Genomic DNA, 20,335 nt, shown 5'->3' on the forward strand with positions numbered 1-20,335 from the left:
AGAAAACTCATGAATAATTTTAGATCATCGTAATAACAATGAAGAACATTTCAAGTATGTTTACTTTTCTTTTATGTGTTTGTATTCAAGATTTCAAAAGTATCTATAGACAAACATTATAAATACATGTTGTGACTCGTGATAGCGGTGCCATAGATGAATACTCAGATTTATTAGAGGCATTTGCATTAGTTGAATTAGAAAACATTCGTTGCTTGATGACAAGACTGAGGGAGCCAAAATGCATGGTAGAAACTAATAATTTATTTTTTATTGATATAACATTATCAATAATGTTTTATCAACTATTTCCTTATAGGAACATCATGGAGCTTGCATATCACTTGGCTTCAAAAGCTTATAAAAAAACTATAGTTTCATTGCACTTTGACAAAATGCATGGCAAGAACCCAACAATAGCTACTTATTAAGAGAATAAAGATGACTTAACATTGTGGACTTGTGTTTGTTCCTTAAAAATTGATACAACTTACATATATACCCCTTAATTTCATGCTATTTATATAACTAACACCTAAAATTTTAATATTACATGTCTACCACCTATAAAATAATTATGGTTCCTTGAAATGAAATATTAAAATTTATTGGGTGGTATGTGTGGTAAGAATGAAATATATGTGTAATATATTTGTTAATAAAATTTTATATGAATGATATGAATGTGATATTAAAATTTTAAGTGTTAGATATATAAATAACATAAAATAAAGTGGTATGTATGTAATTTTTTTTTATTTATTATTCTTTTTTTAAGTGTGATGCAAATCACCAGCACTCACTCATGGAAAACACCGAAACTCGGAGAAAGAGATGCAGAGCTAAAACCTGAGAAGGATAAGGCAGAAGATAATAAGCAACTGCACGAACTCTCACAATCTCCAATGGCGGAGTCATCTCTCAGTTCTCCGTTCCAATCATCTATATTTTCTCTCTTTAGGCCCAAACCTCAACTCCTCACTCGGCACTTCGTCGCCCGACGGTCTATTCCCCGGCCTCCACTCTTCCGTGCGATAGCCGCCTCCGGTCCCGCTGCCATTGATACTACCAACGGCGCCTTAGTGACATCGAAAGCAAAGCAGGAGCCCTTGGAATCGTCGCTGTACGGACGAAAGTACTTCCCCTTAGCCGCGGTTGTTGGGCAGGTGAGCCATGTCTGCAACCCATTCACTGTTTATCTGCGTATCGCCTATGGGGTTAGGTCTTTGATTTTTACTGCTCTTGACTTTGTTAGATGCTCTCTATTTATCTTAATTTTGTTGTAAATGTAGATCATGAAGGTCGGTTCTTTCTTTTTATATGCTTCATTTGTTCATATGGACATTTCTAAGCAATATGTTGGATCCAAATTTGTTGATGGATGGCACCTAAATTTATTAGCAAGCCTACCTGTTGAGCTGAAAAGTTGAACTTGTGACAATGGAGAGTAGATGAAAGTGCTACAATATGCTTAAGAAAGTTATAAATCTTAAAGTGGCAGAGTATCTACTATCAATCACAAAAGATCAAGATCTAAAAGTACAATACCCATACAATATTATACATCACACTAGATGCGTGTCTCCTCCTGCCAACCTTAAGGAAAAAGAGGTTGGAAGGATTCGATGAGCGGCTTTCGGATGAGTTTAGTAGTGCTAAGTGGATGAGGGCGAGTGTGCTCGGGCGAGTTTTGTGGGTGATTATTGAGAGGAAAGGTAATCAGTGGTTGATGTACTTTCCGACTATGCCAATGACTTGTGTGTGATCTCTTGGAGCACCTAAGGAGAGAGATGAGTGAGGTGTTGTATTGGGGATGGAGAGCACTTGAGTTTGATGGTTACGGTGATGTAGGTGAAGGTTCCCATAAGTAGACACTTTATTGTAGCTGAATTTGGTGAGGATGATCATTTTGCGAGAGAGTTGAGTGCCCAAGGTTGCACTGAGGAGAAGTGAGTAATTGAGGTGGTGGTGTAACATCTATAGCTACAATGCTATGAATTGGTCTGAACTCTGTCTGATAAGTCTTGTATGTTTGAATTCTCTATTTTTTATTTTTCATACGTACGTGAATATTCTTTATGTGTATGAATGCATAAATTCTCTTCTGGAGCATGTCTCAAAGGTCTGTGAGTGTGAAATATAAATTTTGATTTTTTTCTTGGGAGCGCCGTGATGCTGGGGGTGGCGTTACGCAATGTTTAAAATTGCGTAATCGGGTATTAACGCGTTTTTCGTTCGTGAGGCGAGGCGTAAGCCTCAAGGCGTTTTGAGACGTAAGCCTCAAAATCAAAAGATTACGTAAACATAAAATGATAAATTTTTTATATACTAATGAGCAAAAAAATATAAAACATAAAAAACCACAAGTTATGAAGTGAAATCAAAATATCCAATAATAAGATAATATAAAATATAGTCAACTCAAATTCTATCTTTCCCAAATCACAGTATTCTTTTCATTAACATATAATTCCAAAAATAAATAACAATAAATACAAAAATATGCCGGACAGCCGGGGGTCCAAGGGAGTGCTGCCCCCTGGCGGGGTCTCGACCTTACGGGGGTTTCCAGGGGTAGTGCCCTCGGAACAAATTTTTATTGTAAGAGTAATTTTGAAGTTCTGCTTATTTTTAAAGTTCGTAAGTCATTTGTATGGAAATATACCGAGCGGTACCAAGCATGTACCTAGTTGTACGCCTGTACCGAGGATGTACCTAGTGGTACCAAGCATTATTGTACCGAGTGATACCGAGCATGTACCTAGCGATACCAAGCGGTACCGAGCAGACAGACCAATTGTGGAATCTTATTAGGTTAGGACTTTTTTTAAAAAATTTAAGAGGTGGATGCCTCTAAAACATGAGGCACACGCCTCAATGCCAGCTCTCATTGCGTAGGCTTTGAGGCTTAAAACTATAAAATTGCGCTGAGAGGCGTCTCTTATTGTGCAATTTTAAACCATGGCGTTACGACACTGAGCTCTCTGTCATTTTGGTCATTTAATTAGGGTGTTGCTGCATTGGTTCTAGGCGCTAAGGCTTCGTGCTCTCTGTTTGGCTAATAATCTATTGTAACGTTGTGCTACTATGTTTCTGAGTGATGCGGCATTGATCATAGGGCTACAAACGAACCAAGACGAGCTGACCTTTAGCCTGTTCGTGTTCAAGTTCGTTTGTCAAAATTGTGCTCAAGCTTAGCTCGAAGCTCGTCGTGTTTCTTGGACAGCTGTTCGAGTTCGAGCTCATATAAAACAAGTATGTACGAGCTTGGTTCGTGTTTAGTTTGAACTTGTTTAATTTCAAGCTTATCGAGCATCTCGTTTAACGTAAACAAGCCGAGCCGAATGTATGTATATATATATATATATATAACATTAGATTTAATTATTTTATTTGTTAAATAAGATATAATAATAATAATAATAATAATAATAATAATAAAATATAATATTTATTTTTAATTAAATAATGTATAATTGAGCTTTTTAATCGAGCTTCTTAACGAGCATATTCATGAACTCTAAATGATGTTGTTCGTGAACATAAACGAGTCGAACGCCAGGTTGTTCAAGATTGTTTATTTTGCTATTGAGTATTGCAAAAGTTGTTCAAGCTTGTTTATTTACATTATTAAACGAACATAAACGAGCTCTTATCAAGCCGAGCCACGAGTTGCTCGTCGAACGCTCGGTTCATTTGCAACCCTAGTTGATCATATATTTTCTAAATATTAAAATTCACTAAATTTTTTTTGTTACAAATCATTTTAATCCCCTTAAGCTGCTGGCTAGAGAGAGAGGAGGGTTTTTAGAGAGAGAGTCTATTTTTGGTTGCTTTGGATCAATTTCATCCATTGAGGCAGTTCAGAAAATTGTTCGGGTGGAGATACATTACGATTTGCTATCTCTATTTTTAATAATTTGAAGTTTTTGTGATTTTCTGAATTTTGAAATAAAATTTTCGCGGAAAATGAGGTAGATCTGATTATTGGGAAAACTTTTAATGCGTAACCTTTGATATGTCGTAGTTAACAATATTCTACTCATTCTGAGGCATTAATTGTGGCTTTTCATTGGGTAGTTTTGAAAATATACCATTTTATTGATTTAAAAAAGTATTATGACATCTATAAAGTGTTGTTGTGCAATAAAAGCTTCGAAACATAGTTAAGAACAATCTGTAGTAATATGGTGAAATTCTAAAAATATTAAATTTTATATGTGGCTTTTCCCCGAATATCTGATTGTTTGATTATAAATGAAATACTCTGTGAAAGAGTCATTTGGTCTATATTTAAAAATGTATTTATTTATATGTATATATTTTTGGAATGTATAAATTTAGATAAATTATGATGATTGTGGTAAGTTTTGATGTGCTAGCATAGGGAGTCATAAGTGTCTGAATTTTGATATTTGTTGGGAGGTACAAGTGCCTGAGAGAGATTCATTCTATTCTAAGATATGAATATGAAATGTTTATTGTTTTGTTTCCTTATTGTTATGCTATTTTGATTAAAGCTTTATAAACATCACCTAATTCTATATGAATATTTAGTTATTTTGAGAAATCTAGTTGGACTTCTGTACGGATGAATTTACTTCATCTTGCCATTTGTATTTCATTATTGGTGATAATTATTATTAAAGACCTAGGTAGATTGAATGTGGCATGCAGAGTTGTGATTGCTCATGCCTGCTTTCTGCATCTGTTTCACTTCAGGATAAGGGGGAGGGGCAGATAAGTTGGTAGAGGCTGCAGGATTTGAGTCTAAGTTTGTATAGGTATGTGTGGTTGGATTTTGACGGCCATGACTTTTCTGTTATGTTTTGTATTGTTTGAACCATATATTGTTTGTATAAAATTATTTTGATTGTAAATATTTTTTAGATGAATGAAAAATCTTTAGATGATGAGTAATTGTATGTTTTAATTGAAGTTTAGTGGCTCTGTTGTTTGGAAAATTTTTGGGATCTTTTTATTTCTCTCCAATTAGATTTTGGAATTTCTATTATTGTCACGATCCGACACAATATGGCATGTTCTGCTTGTGGGTTATATTGGGTTGGATTTTGACAGGTGATCTAGTCGTCCAGGTATATGGCGAGTTGCTAGCCTTATGAGGAATCCCCAGTTTGCCCTGTAGAGTGCATGTTCTTTGATAGTCCCGGGCGAGTAATGCCTATTGATTACTTTGGGCGTGTTCTAGGCGAGTAGCGCCTCTTGGAATGTTAGGCGAGTTCTAGCCATAGAGAACAAGTCCATATATCATGACTTGCCAGTTACTTATTGAATACTTGGGGATGCATGTACGAGTATACACAAGCAATTGTTTTTCAAGTAGCCAGTACAACTTTTTCTCCTCACTCCCATCTTCTTGTGATAAAGACAACACCTTTTTTTCAGATTTTCTCCACACCGTTGATCTCTAACAGTTGACTGTGTCCATGTCGTTGGCTGGCATCTACCTTCTGCATTTAATTCAGACTTTGTCCTCTGTACTTATATAAATATATATTAAGCTGTAGTTTGTATTACTTGAAATAAAAAATCTGCACCAAAATATTAATTATGATTGTCAAAAATAAGATATTTGTAAAACGTTAATTGATATGCATCAAATTTAATAAGTTGAGAAATATAAGCCTGAAAGTTGATATTATATCTCTTCCCTTGGAGCAAAGAGTGTCCCTCATTAGCGTTGTTCATTACAATTGTTGCTCCCTATGGGACTTGTTTCTCAGTTCCGCAGTTCTCATTGATTCCAAAATAAAGAGGATGAAAATATAGTGAGAAATTAAATGAATGAAAAGCTACCTTGCAATTTAATACAATCAGTGATCATCTATAAATAAATCTAGTACACTTCCATTTAAAAAAAAAAATGAAATCAAAATAACTACCTCCTGACTCGTTACAACTACTTAAGCCGCATATAAGGAAAAGAATAATGATAATTTTTGGGCTTTTGCACCATTTCAATTTTAGATGCATTGCTAATTTTTTAAAATATTTTTTCATAATAAAATCTACATTTTCACCACCATCATTTCTCATGTGTGAAGAGCCATTCAAATATGTAGAATTGATGTGGGAGAGTCACCTACTCTTAAATCTCACTCAACTATGTTTATGGCTATCAAAACCATGGGAGATAGAAATCGCACGAACCCCTTAACCAGTGTTGTTATGACTTATTTGATAGTGAGAATCAAAGTAAGACCAGAATTTGGCTTGAGACACAATGGCCAACATATATTTTCATCCCCAAAGCTTTAGCTTTTGAGTGAGAGTCATCCATTAGTATTTTTCCGCCAACTTATCTTTCAATAAATTTATGTTTAATTAAGCCTAATATTCTCATATGCCTTAACAATAAATATGTTAAATTTTGTTAAAAAAATATATGATTGTTTGATATAGTGTTGCCATACATCTCTTTTTAATAATCAAAAGGTGCTGTTTGTCCAATGGTGGCATTGGTTTCTAGTCTTGACATCTTTCTATGGCATAGGATGCAATCAAAACAGCTTTACTGCTTGGAGCTATTGATCGTGAGATTGGAGGGATCGCCATTTCGGGTAAGCGTGGAACGGCGAAGACCGTTATGGCTCGTGGATTGCATGCTATCCTACCTCCCATCGAAGTGATATTGGGCTCTATAGCAAATGCAGACCCGTCCTGCCCTGAAGAGTATGGTTACTTGAAACTTCTATTCCAGTTTCTCTGCGAATGGTTTTTGTTTGTGTTTGTTGGAACCATAAATGTTGAGACTATTGAAGATGCTGCGTGCTTTGCTCAAGCTACATTTCATTAATTCAAGCTAAGTTCTTGGCAAAGGTTTTAGCTCTTTATTTTTTGATTGGGAACTTTCTCCAACTGAATTTCTGTCTTCAGGCATTCTGCTCAACTATGTGAATTCAGGTTTTGCTGTTATTTGTCTTGTTAATCTAGATTTACTATTTTTCAAAAGCTTAATTAGTCTTGGAACTGGCACTGCGAGTTATTTGCAATTGAATGGCAAGATTATCTTTCTATTTGTTCTTTAATACTGGCGTTTTTGTTTGTCCCTGCATTCAACATGAATGTGGCTTCTTATTGATATAAAATATGCTTTATTTTGATTCATGCTGTTCTGTTGTGCTTTTGTACCTAACACTAGGTGGGAAGATGGATTAGCTGAACAAATAGAATATGATGCTAATGGTAATGCAAAGACTGAAATTGTCAAATCACCTTTTGTCCAGGTAAATGCTTATTGAGCTATCTCCGGATTTGACCGCTTTCCCATTTCACTTGAACTCATAAAAGCCGGCGGTGTTTAAATGCACCAGATTCCACTTGGTGTGACAGAAGACAGACTAATAGGATCTGTTGATGTTGAGGAATCCGTTAAATTTGGGACAACTGTATTCCAACCTGGACTTCTTGCTGAAGCCCATAGAGGTGTCTTATATGTCGATGAGATTAACCTTTTGGATGAAAGTATTAGTAACCTACTTCTAAATGTGCTTACTGAGGGGGTCAATACTGTGGAGAGAGAAGGAATAAGCTTCAGACATCCATGCAAGCCACTTCTCATTGCTACATATAACCCAGAGGAAGGTTCTGTACGTGAACATTTACTTGACCGTATCGCGATAAACTTAAGGTACTTATCTTCCATTGACACTCCTATACTGTATATTAGCTTCCAAGTTCATGAGTTCTTCCCCTGGTTAAAACGTGAGAAATACCAATATTTTGAAAATAGAATATTTCCTTGCAAGAGTTATCACATTGAAAAACAATCCATACTTTGAAGTATAAACAGTAGTTATTTTTCTTGGCCTTATAAGCTATCGTCATATGCAGTGCAGATCTTCCAATGGGATTTGATGACAGGGTTGCGGCTGTTAGCATCGCAACGCAATTCCAGGAATCTAGCAACGAGGTTCTCAAAATGGTTGATGAAGAAACTGAATTGGCAAGAACTCAGGTAGTCTGGCATTTAGATTTATCTCTGCTGCAATATTAACGAAATAATTGCACCATTTCCATAAGAATTCGCCTGTTAAACTGAACTGGATATGAATTTTGAATACCTTAATAAATATCAGAAGTATGTACTTCATACTGGTTTCTGAAATGTTTTGCGTGCATGCAAAATCATTCAACCTTTGATACCTCAAGCAAAATGGTTCCGTATCCTACTTTATGCTTTTCATTGAACAAAACAAATGGAATGGTCTACCACTTTCTGAATGGTTTCTGTTGTTGGCATTCTGATTTTGCATTTATATTACAATGTCTTTCTGGTCTTTTTTTTTTAGAGACTTGTGATCCACAGCTGTTGGTCTTATTTGTAAGGTCCATTTTGTTGCTGATAGGAACCCAAAGAATACTCTGCCTATCTAGAGACACGGTTGACTCCTATTGATCACTTCAAGGAGATCGCCTTCCGTTCTCAAAATGAAATAAAAAAATATTGTTGCTCAAAAATAAATCTTTAGAGCCATTTCATCTATTAAGGTTAATGCTGGTCTCAAAAAAAAAAAAAAGTTAAAATGAGATTGACTTGTTCTGAATTCATAATTCTCATTTCTCTGCGTTTAGTTCCAAAGATCTACCAGGTTTCAGGTTTGCGTTCATCTCATTATGGTTCTTTCTGGGGAATGTACTAGATTCCATGTGGAATAAGAGCCCATTGAGAGTCCACTACTTCAAGAAAGAGTATTAAAATGCTAACTTAATATTATGTCAAATCTATTGCAATTCTTGAATTTGAATAGCTAGATTAGTTTCAATGATATCATGAAACTAGCTCTTTGATGGTTGGCTATTTTTTTCTGATTGTTTTTTATTATTATTATTTATTTATTATTTATTTTTTTCTGATTGTATATCGCTAAGAAAACTGGCATTAGATTATGTGTTTGAAAGAAAACCTCAAATTAGTTGGAAGAATATGACAAATAATAACTAGCTGACCATCTACAGTACTTCATGTTAAGTGTTTTGCATAGAAAGGCCGAGCAATCACCTTTAATTAAAATAATCAACTGGTGTTACATATGCTCAAATTGAGGAAGAGTGCTTAATTGCAACAACATTCTATTTTTCTTGTGCATCTTTTGTTAATGATGCTCATAATATGTTACAGAATCAGCTTGCCTTAATGTAAAATATTTAAAATATGTTTACATCACCGAGGTTTGACTTTCTATTCTATGGAGGAACTAAATGCTATTGACTTAAAAAAATATTCATTTATTATTTTTTGTTTTGACTTATTTTATTGCTATAGCTATGGAGTAATGCATGCAAGTTTTCTCGTATAGAAGTATTTGATGATTCTGCTCTGACGTGAAGTTTATAATTGAGCTTCTTATAGGCTCTGAGTTATTTTCTTCTTGTTCATTGAAGCAACTGAAGTTTATTATTAGCTTTGGAGCTTCTTTCTTCATTCGTCACCTAAGTTTTGAGTTTGGTGATGCAGATCATTTTGGCCAGAGAATATTTGAAGGATGTTACTATCAGCAGAGACCAGCTTAAATATCTGGTTATGGAAGCACTTCGAGGTGGCTGTCAGGTTTACTTTATGTGCTTAGTTTCCCTTACCTTTAATAAAATGTATTTTATTTATTTGAACTGACCCTTAAAACTATCATTGATTTACTCTTTAAAACTATCCTTCATAATGTACGCAGAGCTTTCATAGATTGTTATTTAAAACTGTCCTCCTAAGGGCTCTAAACCTCTCCATTGCAAATATAAGCTACGTATAATTTTTCAAGGTGGAGAATATTTGTAATTGCCTGTGAGTAAAGCATTGATTGTAAAGCTTCTCTCTTTTTGTCCAGTTTACTTATCCTGACACTAAAGACCGTATTCAATTAACTAAGATACATATATTTATATCATGTTAGGCTGCATAGTAGTTGAATTTTTGTAAATTATGCTTTATATATGATGAATTGAGCTGACCCTCTTTAAAGTTATCATGATTTGGTTACAACCAATAATTCAAGCTATGAAATCAATTTGTCAGGGGCATAGGGCTGAGCTATATGCTTCTCGCGTGGCCAAATGTCTGACTGCGTTAGAGGGACGCGACAAAGTCGGTGTGGATGACCTGAAGAAAGCTGTTGAGTATCTTTATAAGCCAACTTCATTCAATTATTTTTCTGACCCTGACACAGCTGTTTTGATCTGCATATTTTGCAATCTAGGTAGAGCTTGTAATAATTCCGCGGTCAACTAGCAATACCAATCCACAAGAGCAGCAAAATCAGCCACCGCCACCTCCACCTCCACCGCCTCCTCCACAAAGTCAGGACAAATCTGAAGATCAAAATGAGGAAGAAGAGCAGGAGGTTTGTTAGAAAATGGGCATGGGATAGCAACGTTTTGAGTCCTGTTTGTTTCTTTTATGACATGATTTACTAACATTTTGTTCCTTTCATAACCCTTCTTGATTAAACATAAGAGCAGGAGGAAGAAGACAAAGAGAATGAACAGCAGGAGCAGCAAATTCCAGATGAGTTTATTTTTGATGCTGAGGGTGGCATAATGGATGAGAAGTTGCTTTTTTTTGCACAGCAAGCACAGAGACGGAGAGGAAAAGCTGGGAGAGCCAAGAATGTCATTTTCTCTGAGGATAGGGGTCGATATATTAAACCTATGCTTCCTAAGGTCAGCTTCCCTTACAAGATGTATTCAATATCTGAAGTAGTTCCAGAGGTCTGTTGAAGTACTTTATGGTTTTTCTATTTGGTATATCTACCAAAAAACTAGTTGGACAAACCTCGAGCTATGAGCTTTTGCATTGTTTCATTTGCTTAAATTCTATTTAAGTGGTTTCTTCCGCCTTTCTCAACCCTGGAGAAAATAGGAATATTTTGGGACTAGTATACTACCATAAGTCCCTGTTCAGTTTCCCCAAACGATGACTCCTTAACCAATGGTTTCTTTTAAGTGAGTAGCTATGCTAGATTATCAGCCTACAAGATATTAGAGTTTGAACTGGCATTTTTTTTGCAAACATGTGAAAAAACGACTACAATGCATTCTGATGAAAGAAAAAATCAAAGTGGAATAAAAAATGGAGCATGAAGTATTTAATTCCTCTTCTTATTTCTTTTTGTATAGCTATCTACCTACCTACCATTATTTTAACAAGAGGGGAAATCATAAGAAAGGAAATACATTATTCCTGATAAAAAATAAAGAAATAATTATGAATTAATATATATTTATTTTATAAAGTTAAACAAGTCAACTATTTACACATCAAATTTCAGATTTCACACATTTTGGAATTCCAGACATTGAAACAAAGATTCATTGTATTACCACCATGGATTCCTATGCCACCGTGTGGATCTTTGGATTGCCGCAGATTTTTTCTCTCCCACCAAGTGGAGAATAGATATTTTCATTCCTAGCTTGCATGTAATTTCAAAATTCTTGAAGTAGGTAGTCCTTCAATAATGAGGTTTGCAAGATTTTTATTTTAAGGACTTGAAGAGGTGCTATTTAAATTGCTGTTGAAATTTTCTTTAATGAAATGTTTGTCTGCCTCAATATATTTTGTGCGATCATGTTGTTCAAGATTTTGAGCAATATTGATTGCAAATTTATTGTCAAAATTAAGTCTCAAAGATCATAACATGATTTTGTGATCATCAAGCGTAATATTTAAGCCATATGATTCCATAGATGCCTTGATCCATACCTGTAAACTCAACTTCAACACCATAGTTCATTTCTTACTTTTCCATATTGTAACCTGATTACTTTGAGAAAGGTGCAGTAGCTAATCATTGACCTTTTGTCCTTAATTATTTTAGCATAGCTGGCATCTATAGAGACTTGAAGGCCAAGTTTTTATTTTTATTTTTCTGAATAAGATTCCTTTGCTCAATGTAGCCTTTAGGTATTGAAGTATCTTATGAACAATTCATAAGTATTTCTCTTTTGGATCATGTATACATTAATTACCATACAAATATCATAGAAAGTAGCTGGCCTTATGTTGGATAAGTAAATCAATCTCCAAATTTTATTTATTTTTGTCATCCTCAGTCTACAACACTATCATTTTGCTCTTTGTCCAACCTCAGCTTTGGTGCAAAAGGCGATGCAGTGGCATCGCTATACAATACTGCATCGCTATACAAAGTATTAGTTAATTTGAAGAGATCCAGCATATTTCTATTGAGAAATAATTAATAATATTTAGAATATGCATCTTTGATCCCCAAGACATATTTCAGACACCCAGTTTCTCGAAACTCAAACTCTTTTGTAAGATTTCTCTTGACAAACCAACTTGTGATGATCCACTGATTTTTCTATAAAAATTATACCAAGACTTGCTTTGTAAGTACCAACGAAACCGAATGTTATCCAAATATGGCATATTGATGTTGATACTGGACTTTCACCCTTAACTATGGCTTCAATTATGGGAATTTTTGCTTGTTGTGACTTGCGGCTATGCTTTTGTTCCCTCAAGTACTGTAGGTACATGTGGCTTGTGATCCCTTGCAATCTATACTTGTGACTTCGGTGTCTTTTGATATTCTAGTGGTTTCCCTGGTACATGATTTTGATTTGTAGATTCAATTATTTATAGGCCTCTCAACTTAAGATATTTACTGACTCTAAATTCTAAGTTTTTTTTAAATTGCAAATTATGAGATATTGCGTTTGTAATTAAGGGATACTTAAGTCATTTCAAATAGGGATTTAAATAATAATTATGCCAACCATTTTATTTCTTCTTTGTGATTAATTGTTGGTTGGATGGGAATCTCGTAGTGTATTGGAATTTGCAAGTGCTGATTATGAAATTTCAAGTAAGCCATCTTCTTGTATCAATGTGAAGTTTGGATTACTATTTTGGTGATTATTTTCCTTCACTGTATTCTATTCTAGATTTTAATTATGGAATCACTTGTGTGATTGGGATTCACTTGTGTGATTGGATCTAGGAAAGACTAATATAATTTATTTTTCTAATTGTGGTGCATTTTTTTTATAGTTTTCCTTGATCTTGAATTTCTATGCTAACTTTCTATTTAGAATATCATTAAATTATCATTTGCATGTTTTCTAATTCCTATCAAAACGGAATATTTTTTATTTTAATTGATGGTCTGTGAATGTTAAATTTAAATTTACCTGCATGCTTTTGTATGTTACATAATTTAGTTCTATTAGGAAATCCTAAAACGTAAGAAGTCTTGCATCACTATCATTCATGAGATATTCTGTCGCTCCCTTATCTAAAATCTACATCACAAGATAGAACACTTAACCAACTCTAAAAAATTTTTGTTCTTCATCAAATTTGCGACCTCTTGCTTTAGTACTATGGTATTATTTAGGAATACTTTGGCCTAAAAACTTGATCTTATTTTTTGCAACGATGCATTCATATTATATTCTTACTCTGTTTTTTTTATGATATTAGTCTTCCTCTCTATCAGTTTTCTCTTAATGTATGATATTAGATCATACTAGAGTTATCATTGTAATGCTTGGCATCGTGGCCAATGGCTTCTGTAGGGTCCTGTGAAAAGGTTGGCTGTTGATGCAACACTCAGAGCTGCTGCACCGTACCAAAAACTTAGGAGGGAGAAGGACACGAGAAAGAATAAAAAAGTATATGTGGAGAAAACAGATATGAGAGCAAAAAGGATGGCAAGGAAAGCTGGTGCCTTGGTAAGTTGGCTTTCATAAAATTAATAGTATTTTTTTGTTTGCCTTCTTTTCTTTGTCCGGTGATTTATTCAAGTATTCTCAAACGATTTAGTCAATGAGATTTCTCTGAGTTTCTTCCTTATTTATAAATAGCTTTGCCAAAGTTGCTTGAAATTAAACGTTGGCAAGGCAGAATAAAATCTCTTGATTGAATGCACCTGATTATTTATACCAAAAACATTTTTATTGTAGTGATTGTTGCATATATACCTTTCACAGGTTATCTTTGTGGTTGATGCTAGTGGAAGTATGGCGCTAAATCGAATGCAAAATGCTAAAGGTGCAGCATTGCAATTGCTAGCAGAAAGTTATACAAGCAGAGACCAGGTTCAAACAAGTTTTATCTATAAAATATCTCAAGATTCTTGTATATCAAAGGAATGTGTTGCTGCATTTTATGAATTAATTGAAAGGTTTATTTATTTCTTTCTTTTGGGAACCTCGAACTTCCTTTTGTAGATCAGCAGTAATAGCTTTATTTAGTTAATTATGATTTGTATGTTCTCAAATAGACCTTTCAGTTATAGAACTGTTTGTGGTTTTCCCTTGGAACTTTCACCTTGAAAGGTGGTATATGCTCTGTTGTTCTAACGAGCTAAGTGCTCAAATGTTGATGGTCAGGAGGATCCTTGTTGGCATATGAGTTGTGCATGGTATAATGATATGAGATGGTGTTGACCACTGACCAGTCACAAATGGCCCACCTACGTATGTTCCACCCAAACGAAAGGCTAGTTCGCTCGTAACTTCCCAAAGGACACAACTGCTCCGCTCGACTCGCTCTCAATTAAAAGATACGCATGGAGTAACCGATGCTTTTAGGTGTAAATGATTATGCTTTTTCATAGTTACATATTCTTGAGGATGCTCAGCTGATACCTGGCAAAACAAATTGGAAAAGGAGCCAACTCCTTAACACCATTTGGCCTAGTTCATGGTGCGTAGGATTCCATTTTCTGTGTTCATGGGGAGCAAAAGATGCTTTTAGGTGTAAATGATTATGTTTTTTCATGTCACCAGTCTGGGAAGAGGCAGCAGGATCAATGACGTTGATCAAGACTTGCATTAAGAATCATTAAGGTTTTGTTTGGGACAATTTTCTTACTGCTTCTTAAAGTAGCTTTCAGTACAAGAATTAAAATTTTTGTATTAAAAAATTGCTTTAAGAAGCAGTAAGAAAGCCGTCCCAAACGAAGCCTAAATCTCACTTTTTGTCTCAACTTTGACTACTGTCAAGCGTGTTGTACCAATCTTCCATTCTTGATGAAGCAACAAACCTCCAGAGTTTGCTTAGCCAGAATTTTTGTTCTTCTGCAAAAATCTTGCCAACAAAGCAAGTTGAATTGTGAAGTCACCAAAATGCAAATTACTTCGACATCTAGAACTTACTTGGCAAAATTATAATTTGCATCTCTTCAATCTAGTCCTATTTGTTGTATATATGGTTTCTTATTAATCCTGTCAAGTCGTTATTTCTCTAGCCTGTTTTGCTGGCCTACAGCCTCATGGAACCTGTAATTCAAACCTATGAAATTTCCAAAACGAAACTGTATTTTTTTATCAACAGGTGTCAATCATTCCCTTCCGTGGGGATTTTGCAGAGGTTCTACTACCACCTTCGAGGTCAATTGCAATGGCAAGGAAACGTCTTGAGAGACTCCCTTGTGGTGGTGGCTCTCCTTTAGCTCATGGTCTTAGCACGGTATCTTATTCTGCAGATCTTTTAACTTTTTTTTCCTAGTTTTTTTTTTCTTATTTACATTTGTTACCTTCACATTATTTCTATGCATAGTAGGCTGTTAGAGTGGGGCTAAATGCTGAGAAGAGTGGCGACGTTGGCCGTATTATGATCGTAGCCATTACTGATGGAAGAGCTAATGTGTCATTGAAAAGATCCACTGATCCAGAAGCTGCAATTACTTCAGATGCTCCTAAACCCTCTGCGCAAGAATTAAAGGTTTCATACAACTTTAAAAAATATTAAATCAAGAGTTAAATCCTAGAATTGTCCCCGCCTATTCATTTATAGATAATTTAGGCTTCATTTTGGACGTTTTTCTTAATGTTTCTTAAAGCAATTTTCTAGTACAAATTTTTTTTAATTTTTAATTTTGTACTAAAAAGCTGCTTTAAGCAGCAGTAAGAAAGCAGTCTCAAACGAAGCCTTAGTCTTCTTGCGTAACATTTCTTCAATTTAGTCCTTTGTCCATACAAAATCGATCCAAAATTATATGAAACTTGACCTAGATGAGCCGGGATTCATAAATTACGTGAAACTTGTTTCAAGTTCAAAGATTCAGGGAAGATTAGTAGAATAATCCATTTTTCATGCTCTTACCTCCCAAACAACCTGATTCATGATGATTGACATTTTTATTATTTTACAATTTTCTACTCTCCAAGGACGAGATTCTTGATGTGGCTGGAAAGATATACAAGGCTGGGATGTCGCTTTTAGTTATAGACACCGAAAACAAGTTTGTATCTACTGGATTTGCCAAAGAAATTTCTAGGGTCGCTAAAGGTATGCTTCTCCAGACTCTAGAATAGCTTGAGAGAAACATATTTTTATATTAAAGTTTCGTTTGAGACACTTTCTTACTACTTTCTAAAGTAGCATTTTAGTACAAAATTTTGTTTAACTAAAAACTATTATAAACAACAGTAAGAAAATTGTCTCAAACGAGAAAAATTATTCTGTGGATGCGGAACGCCGTCCGGAGACTAATCAGAATGCACTACATCACCCTTTTACTGTACCGCGCTCAGTACCGCTCGGTACCGCATCATCCGAACGTAGAGTTGCGTCTGATATCCGCACAGAATAATTTCTTTATCAAAACCTAAATTGCAGTCCGACCTAAATCCATTGCTCTTGCAGGCAAGTACTACTACTTACCAAATGCTTCTGATGCTATTATATCTGCGACAACAAAGGAGGCTCTATCAGTATTAAAGAGCACTTAATCTTACTGAATATGTTAGAAGCCGATGTCCTTTATAATTTTTCAGGCAAGGTTTGTGATTCATATCCCTTGACAGTTTCATCCATAATTTTGTAGACAACTTCTCTGAAAAATCATTTAGGCTTCGTTTGGGACGATTTTCTTCCTGCTTCTTAAAGCAACTTCTTAGTACAAGAATTAAAATTTTTGTACTAGCAAGCAGTTTTAAGAAGCAGTAAGAAAGCCGTCCCAAACGAAGCCTTAGATTCAGCAAAACAAGATTTTTTAGATAATGGCAGTCTGTGTGGTTGCTTCAGATGCGATGATCTGTCTCCTCTGGTTGTTGCAGGTAATATTGAAGCCATAGCCCTCTGTTGAATTTTTGAAACCCTTTGAACTGTATTGGTGTATCTCTTGTTTTTTTTTTTTCCTTTCCAGTTTGAGAAAGAGATGGATGTTCAGTGATATATTTTTATAAATTAATTACGTTGAAATTGGCTCGGTAAATTAGTAAAGAAATGTGAAATTGTGAACTAGAAATCAAAGTGATTTTATTTCATTAATGTTACTTGAAATATTTATTAGGATTTTTTTTTTTAATTTCACGTTTGCAATCATCTATTTTGTTTGATTAATTTCAGGTTTTATTTGGGGCAGTTTTTTTTTTTTTTTTTAAAGTAAATTTTTATATAAAAATTGTTAATTCATAAAAGTTTTGTATTAGAAAGCATTTATAAAAAGCAGTAAGAAAGTTGTTCCAAGCAAAGTTTTAGGTTTCGTTTGCGAGGGCTTTTTTACTGCTTCTTAAAATAAATTTTTAGCATAAAATTAAATTTTTTGTACTAAAAAATTTCTTAGAAAGTTGTACCAAATGAAGCCTTAATTTGTGCTTTGTTATATTGAGTTTTGCACATAAATTTGTGATTATGCATATAATTTAAAATTAAGCAATTTAGCATAAATCTTAATGTCTAAATGATTTATATAATTTGATTAACAAATGATGAGTCAATGCATCCTTAATCTTAAAAATTATATAATTAAATTTGATAAATCAATTAAATAATGAAAACCATCTATTGTAATTTATTATATAAATATAATAAATTTTATCTAATAAATTTTTTTATTATATTTATGTAGTTAGTTTGAAGAGAATATCAAATTCTATTTTCTAATTTATTCATATTAAAAAATAGAAAATAATTTTATAGTTTTATCATAAGGGCCTAGATGAATTTAATTGATTCAAAACATTACTCATGCAAATTTTATGTAGGAAGATTCATAATTTTAAATGCATGTTTTCTGACGTTCATTTCAAAGTCCACTAAAAAGTTAAAATGGCGAGGAATGAAAATAATTATATATTTCTAAAATAAAAAAATACATTTGTAAAATAACTACTCTCAATATATATACATATATATATATAATTCAAGGTGTTTTGAGTTATAAATTTATATTCAAATGAGTTAAATGAGAAATAAATTGAAATTGATTTAATTTTAACATTAAAAAAGAAGTTATATATTTGCTCAAATAGATTCTATTTGAAATAATCCAATTACAATTTTAAATAATTAAAGAAAAATCGAGTGACATAAGAGTGAAAATAAATGACCTGATATGATTGATATGATAATTCGATAATGACCTAATTATAAAATTTTTTATTTGAGTTGAATCAATTAAAATTATAGTTGAGATTAGGGGTGCGAGTTAGATTGAACTCGACTCGATAACGAGCTTGCGAGTCAAACTATTCGAGTTTCGAGTTTGAGTTCGAGCTTTTAATTGAGCTTGTACAATATATGAGTTTAATTTCGAGCTGAGCCCTACTCGACTCGAAGACTCGTCGAGCAGCTCGATTAATTAAATACACCGATCAAACGGCCCGTAGTCATTCCGTTGTCCGCTCCCAAGCCTCCGATATAGTGTCTCGCCTTGATGCCTAGTTCTATTTTGCGATTCTTGATTCTTGAGAGCTTTCGATTTTGTGACGGTTGTGACCTGCGAGGCTGTGATAGTGTGAGAGATTCTCCATCTGTGCCCTAGATAGACGCCGAGTGATTTCTTGGGTAAGAAAATATAAGGAGCTCCATTTCTCTAACTAGTCATTGCCCTAAAGCTTAGTAAGTTCTTGTCGAGTGTTATTTTTCTTCAATTGGATTTGAAAAAAACCAAACTCTCTGTGACTTTAACTAATTATATTATGTGATTTTCATCTATTATCTCACTCTTGTCATCTGGTGCTTTGCTCCTGCTGGCTTTTGTTACTTTCAGTTGTCGTTTGATTTTATATCTTTTGAGGTCTGTTAGGATTCTATTTTTTGTGTTTAATGATGGTGTTGTTCCATTAATAAGCAGAACTTCTCTCCTTGGATGGTCGATTGAGAACCAGGGGAGTGAGGTGGTATGGTAGGTATTGTCGGTTCTCCCTTGAGCCCCCTTCTCTGTTCGATCCTGGTTCAATTTGTTATTGGATTTTCTATTTTTTAAGCTATGATGTTTTGTTGCCACTAACTTGAATACATGATATATTGCCTTGCTATTGCTGCTGCCTTTCGAGTTTCGATTCTAGTTCGTGTTGTTGTTGAGTTTTCTAAATTTTAAAGTCTCGTGGGATACTGTAATTTGCCATGGATGATGATGATATTCCCTTAATAACCAACCTTACTTTCTCCACTTGGATGGTTGCTTGTTTTGCAACCAAGGGCGCATGGGGTGCCTATGGAAGTGCTGATTATACTTGTTTGATTAATTTTCTTTTGTCTTGAATCCTGGCATGCAAATTTTAAATGAATTTTGAAGTCAGTAGCTTTGTGTTGAAGTCAATGAATGTTTGTTGAAGTCAGTGGCTATAAGTTGAAGTCCGTGGATGTATGTTGAAGTCAGTGGATGTATGTTCCATTCCCTTCAATGTTAGTGGCAGTTTGTTGAAGTCATTGGCTCTGTGTTAAGTTGGTTGAGTACTATTTTGCTAGTTCACTTTAGTGTTTGTATATTCTTTGATTTTGGAGAATAATGCTATATTATTTCAATTTGTTTTTAGCCTGCCATCCCTAAGAGACACAACAGATGAATTCTGTGAACCAATGAATGTCAAAAGTACAAGTGTTCATGGACAATCTCAATCAGATATTGCTGGTGAGTATATGAATGAGGTTCTAATTGATAATGAGATTTGTAATGATATTAATGAAGTTAAGAATGATGGTGGAAGAGTGAATGATGGAGTTCTGAAAAATGGAATTGAAGAAATGGAATATGATAATGAAAATGCACTTGAGAGGAAAAAGAAAAAAAAAAATCAGAAGTCTGGGCTAAACGAGCTTAGCTTAATAATGTAAAAATTTGACTCTGACTCAACTCGTTTTCACCCCTAGTCGAGTTGAGCCCTGAAACTTGGATCCAATTAAATTTAGAGCCAAATTGGATTGTTTCAAAAAGTTTAGATTGACATAATTGTATTACATTTCGAGTTAAACATGTTAGATTTTTATTAAACTGGTTGAATTTTGATTAATCGGACAGTATAAATTCAAAAAGTTATGTAATTCACGTCATAAACATTTTAAATGGGTCGAATTTGAATCACACAAATTTAGTTCGAGTTGAATTTAGATTAACGGGTCAAG

At 34.2% G+C, this 20,335-nt stretch overlaps 1 protein-coding gene across 6 annotated transcripts; it reads left to right on the forward strand.

Moving 5' to 3' along the window:
- The first annotated feature begins 776 nt into the window (after positions 1-776).
- Positions 777-17,271, forward strand: LOC110105738 (magnesium-chelatase subunit ChlD, chloroplastic). 6 transcript variants are annotated; one of them, XR_003702420.1, is made up of 16 exons: positions 777-1,166; positions 6,515-6,693; positions 7,163-7,247; positions 7,335-7,651; positions 7,855-7,978; positions 9,479-9,571; positions 10,031-10,126; positions 10,212-10,355; positions 10,474-10,674; positions 13,555-13,710; positions 13,969-14,076; positions 15,317-15,451; positions 15,545-15,706; positions 16,153-16,273; positions 16,631-16,766; positions 17,012-17,262. XR_003702420.1 is itself a non-coding variant. In XM_020835347.2 (16 exons), the coding sequence occupies exons 1-15, from the start codon at positions 783-785 to the stop codon at positions 16,714-16,716; spliced, it is 2,391 nt and encodes a 796-aa protein (XP_020691006.2). In that variant the 5' UTR covers positions 777-782; the 3' UTR covers positions 16,717-16,761; positions 17,044-17,262. The 6 variants fall into 6 exon arrangements, 1 of the variants encoding a protein (XP_020691006.2); XR_002304175.2 differs by having other exon boundaries at positions 17,044-17,262; XM_020835347.2 differs by having other exon boundaries at positions 16,631-16,761; positions 17,044-17,262.
- The last annotated feature ends 3,064 nt before the right edge of the window (positions 17,272-20,335 follow it).

The sequence above is a fragment of the Dendrobium catenatum genome, unplaced genomic scaffold (genome assembly GCF_001605985.2).
Source record: "Dendrobium catenatum unplaced genomic scaffold, ASM160598v2 fragScaff_scaffold_133, whole genome shotgun sequence".
NCBI lineage: Eukaryota > Viridiplantae > Streptophyta > Magnoliopsida > Asparagales > Orchidaceae > Dendrobium > Dendrobium catenatum.

Coding starts and splice junctions, on each gene's coding strand:
- LOC110105738 (XM_020835347.2), top strand. CDS start 783: ATGCAAATCACCAGCACTCACTCATGGAAAACACCGAAACTCGGAGAA. Junction 7,652..7,854: donor CGTATCGCGATAAACTTAAG/GTACTTATCTTC, acceptor CGTCATATGCAG/TGCAGATCTTCCAATGGGAT. Junction 16,274..16,630: donor AATTTCTAGGGTCGCTAAAG/GTATGCTTCTCC, acceptor TTGCTCTTGCAG/GCAAGTACTACTACTTACCA.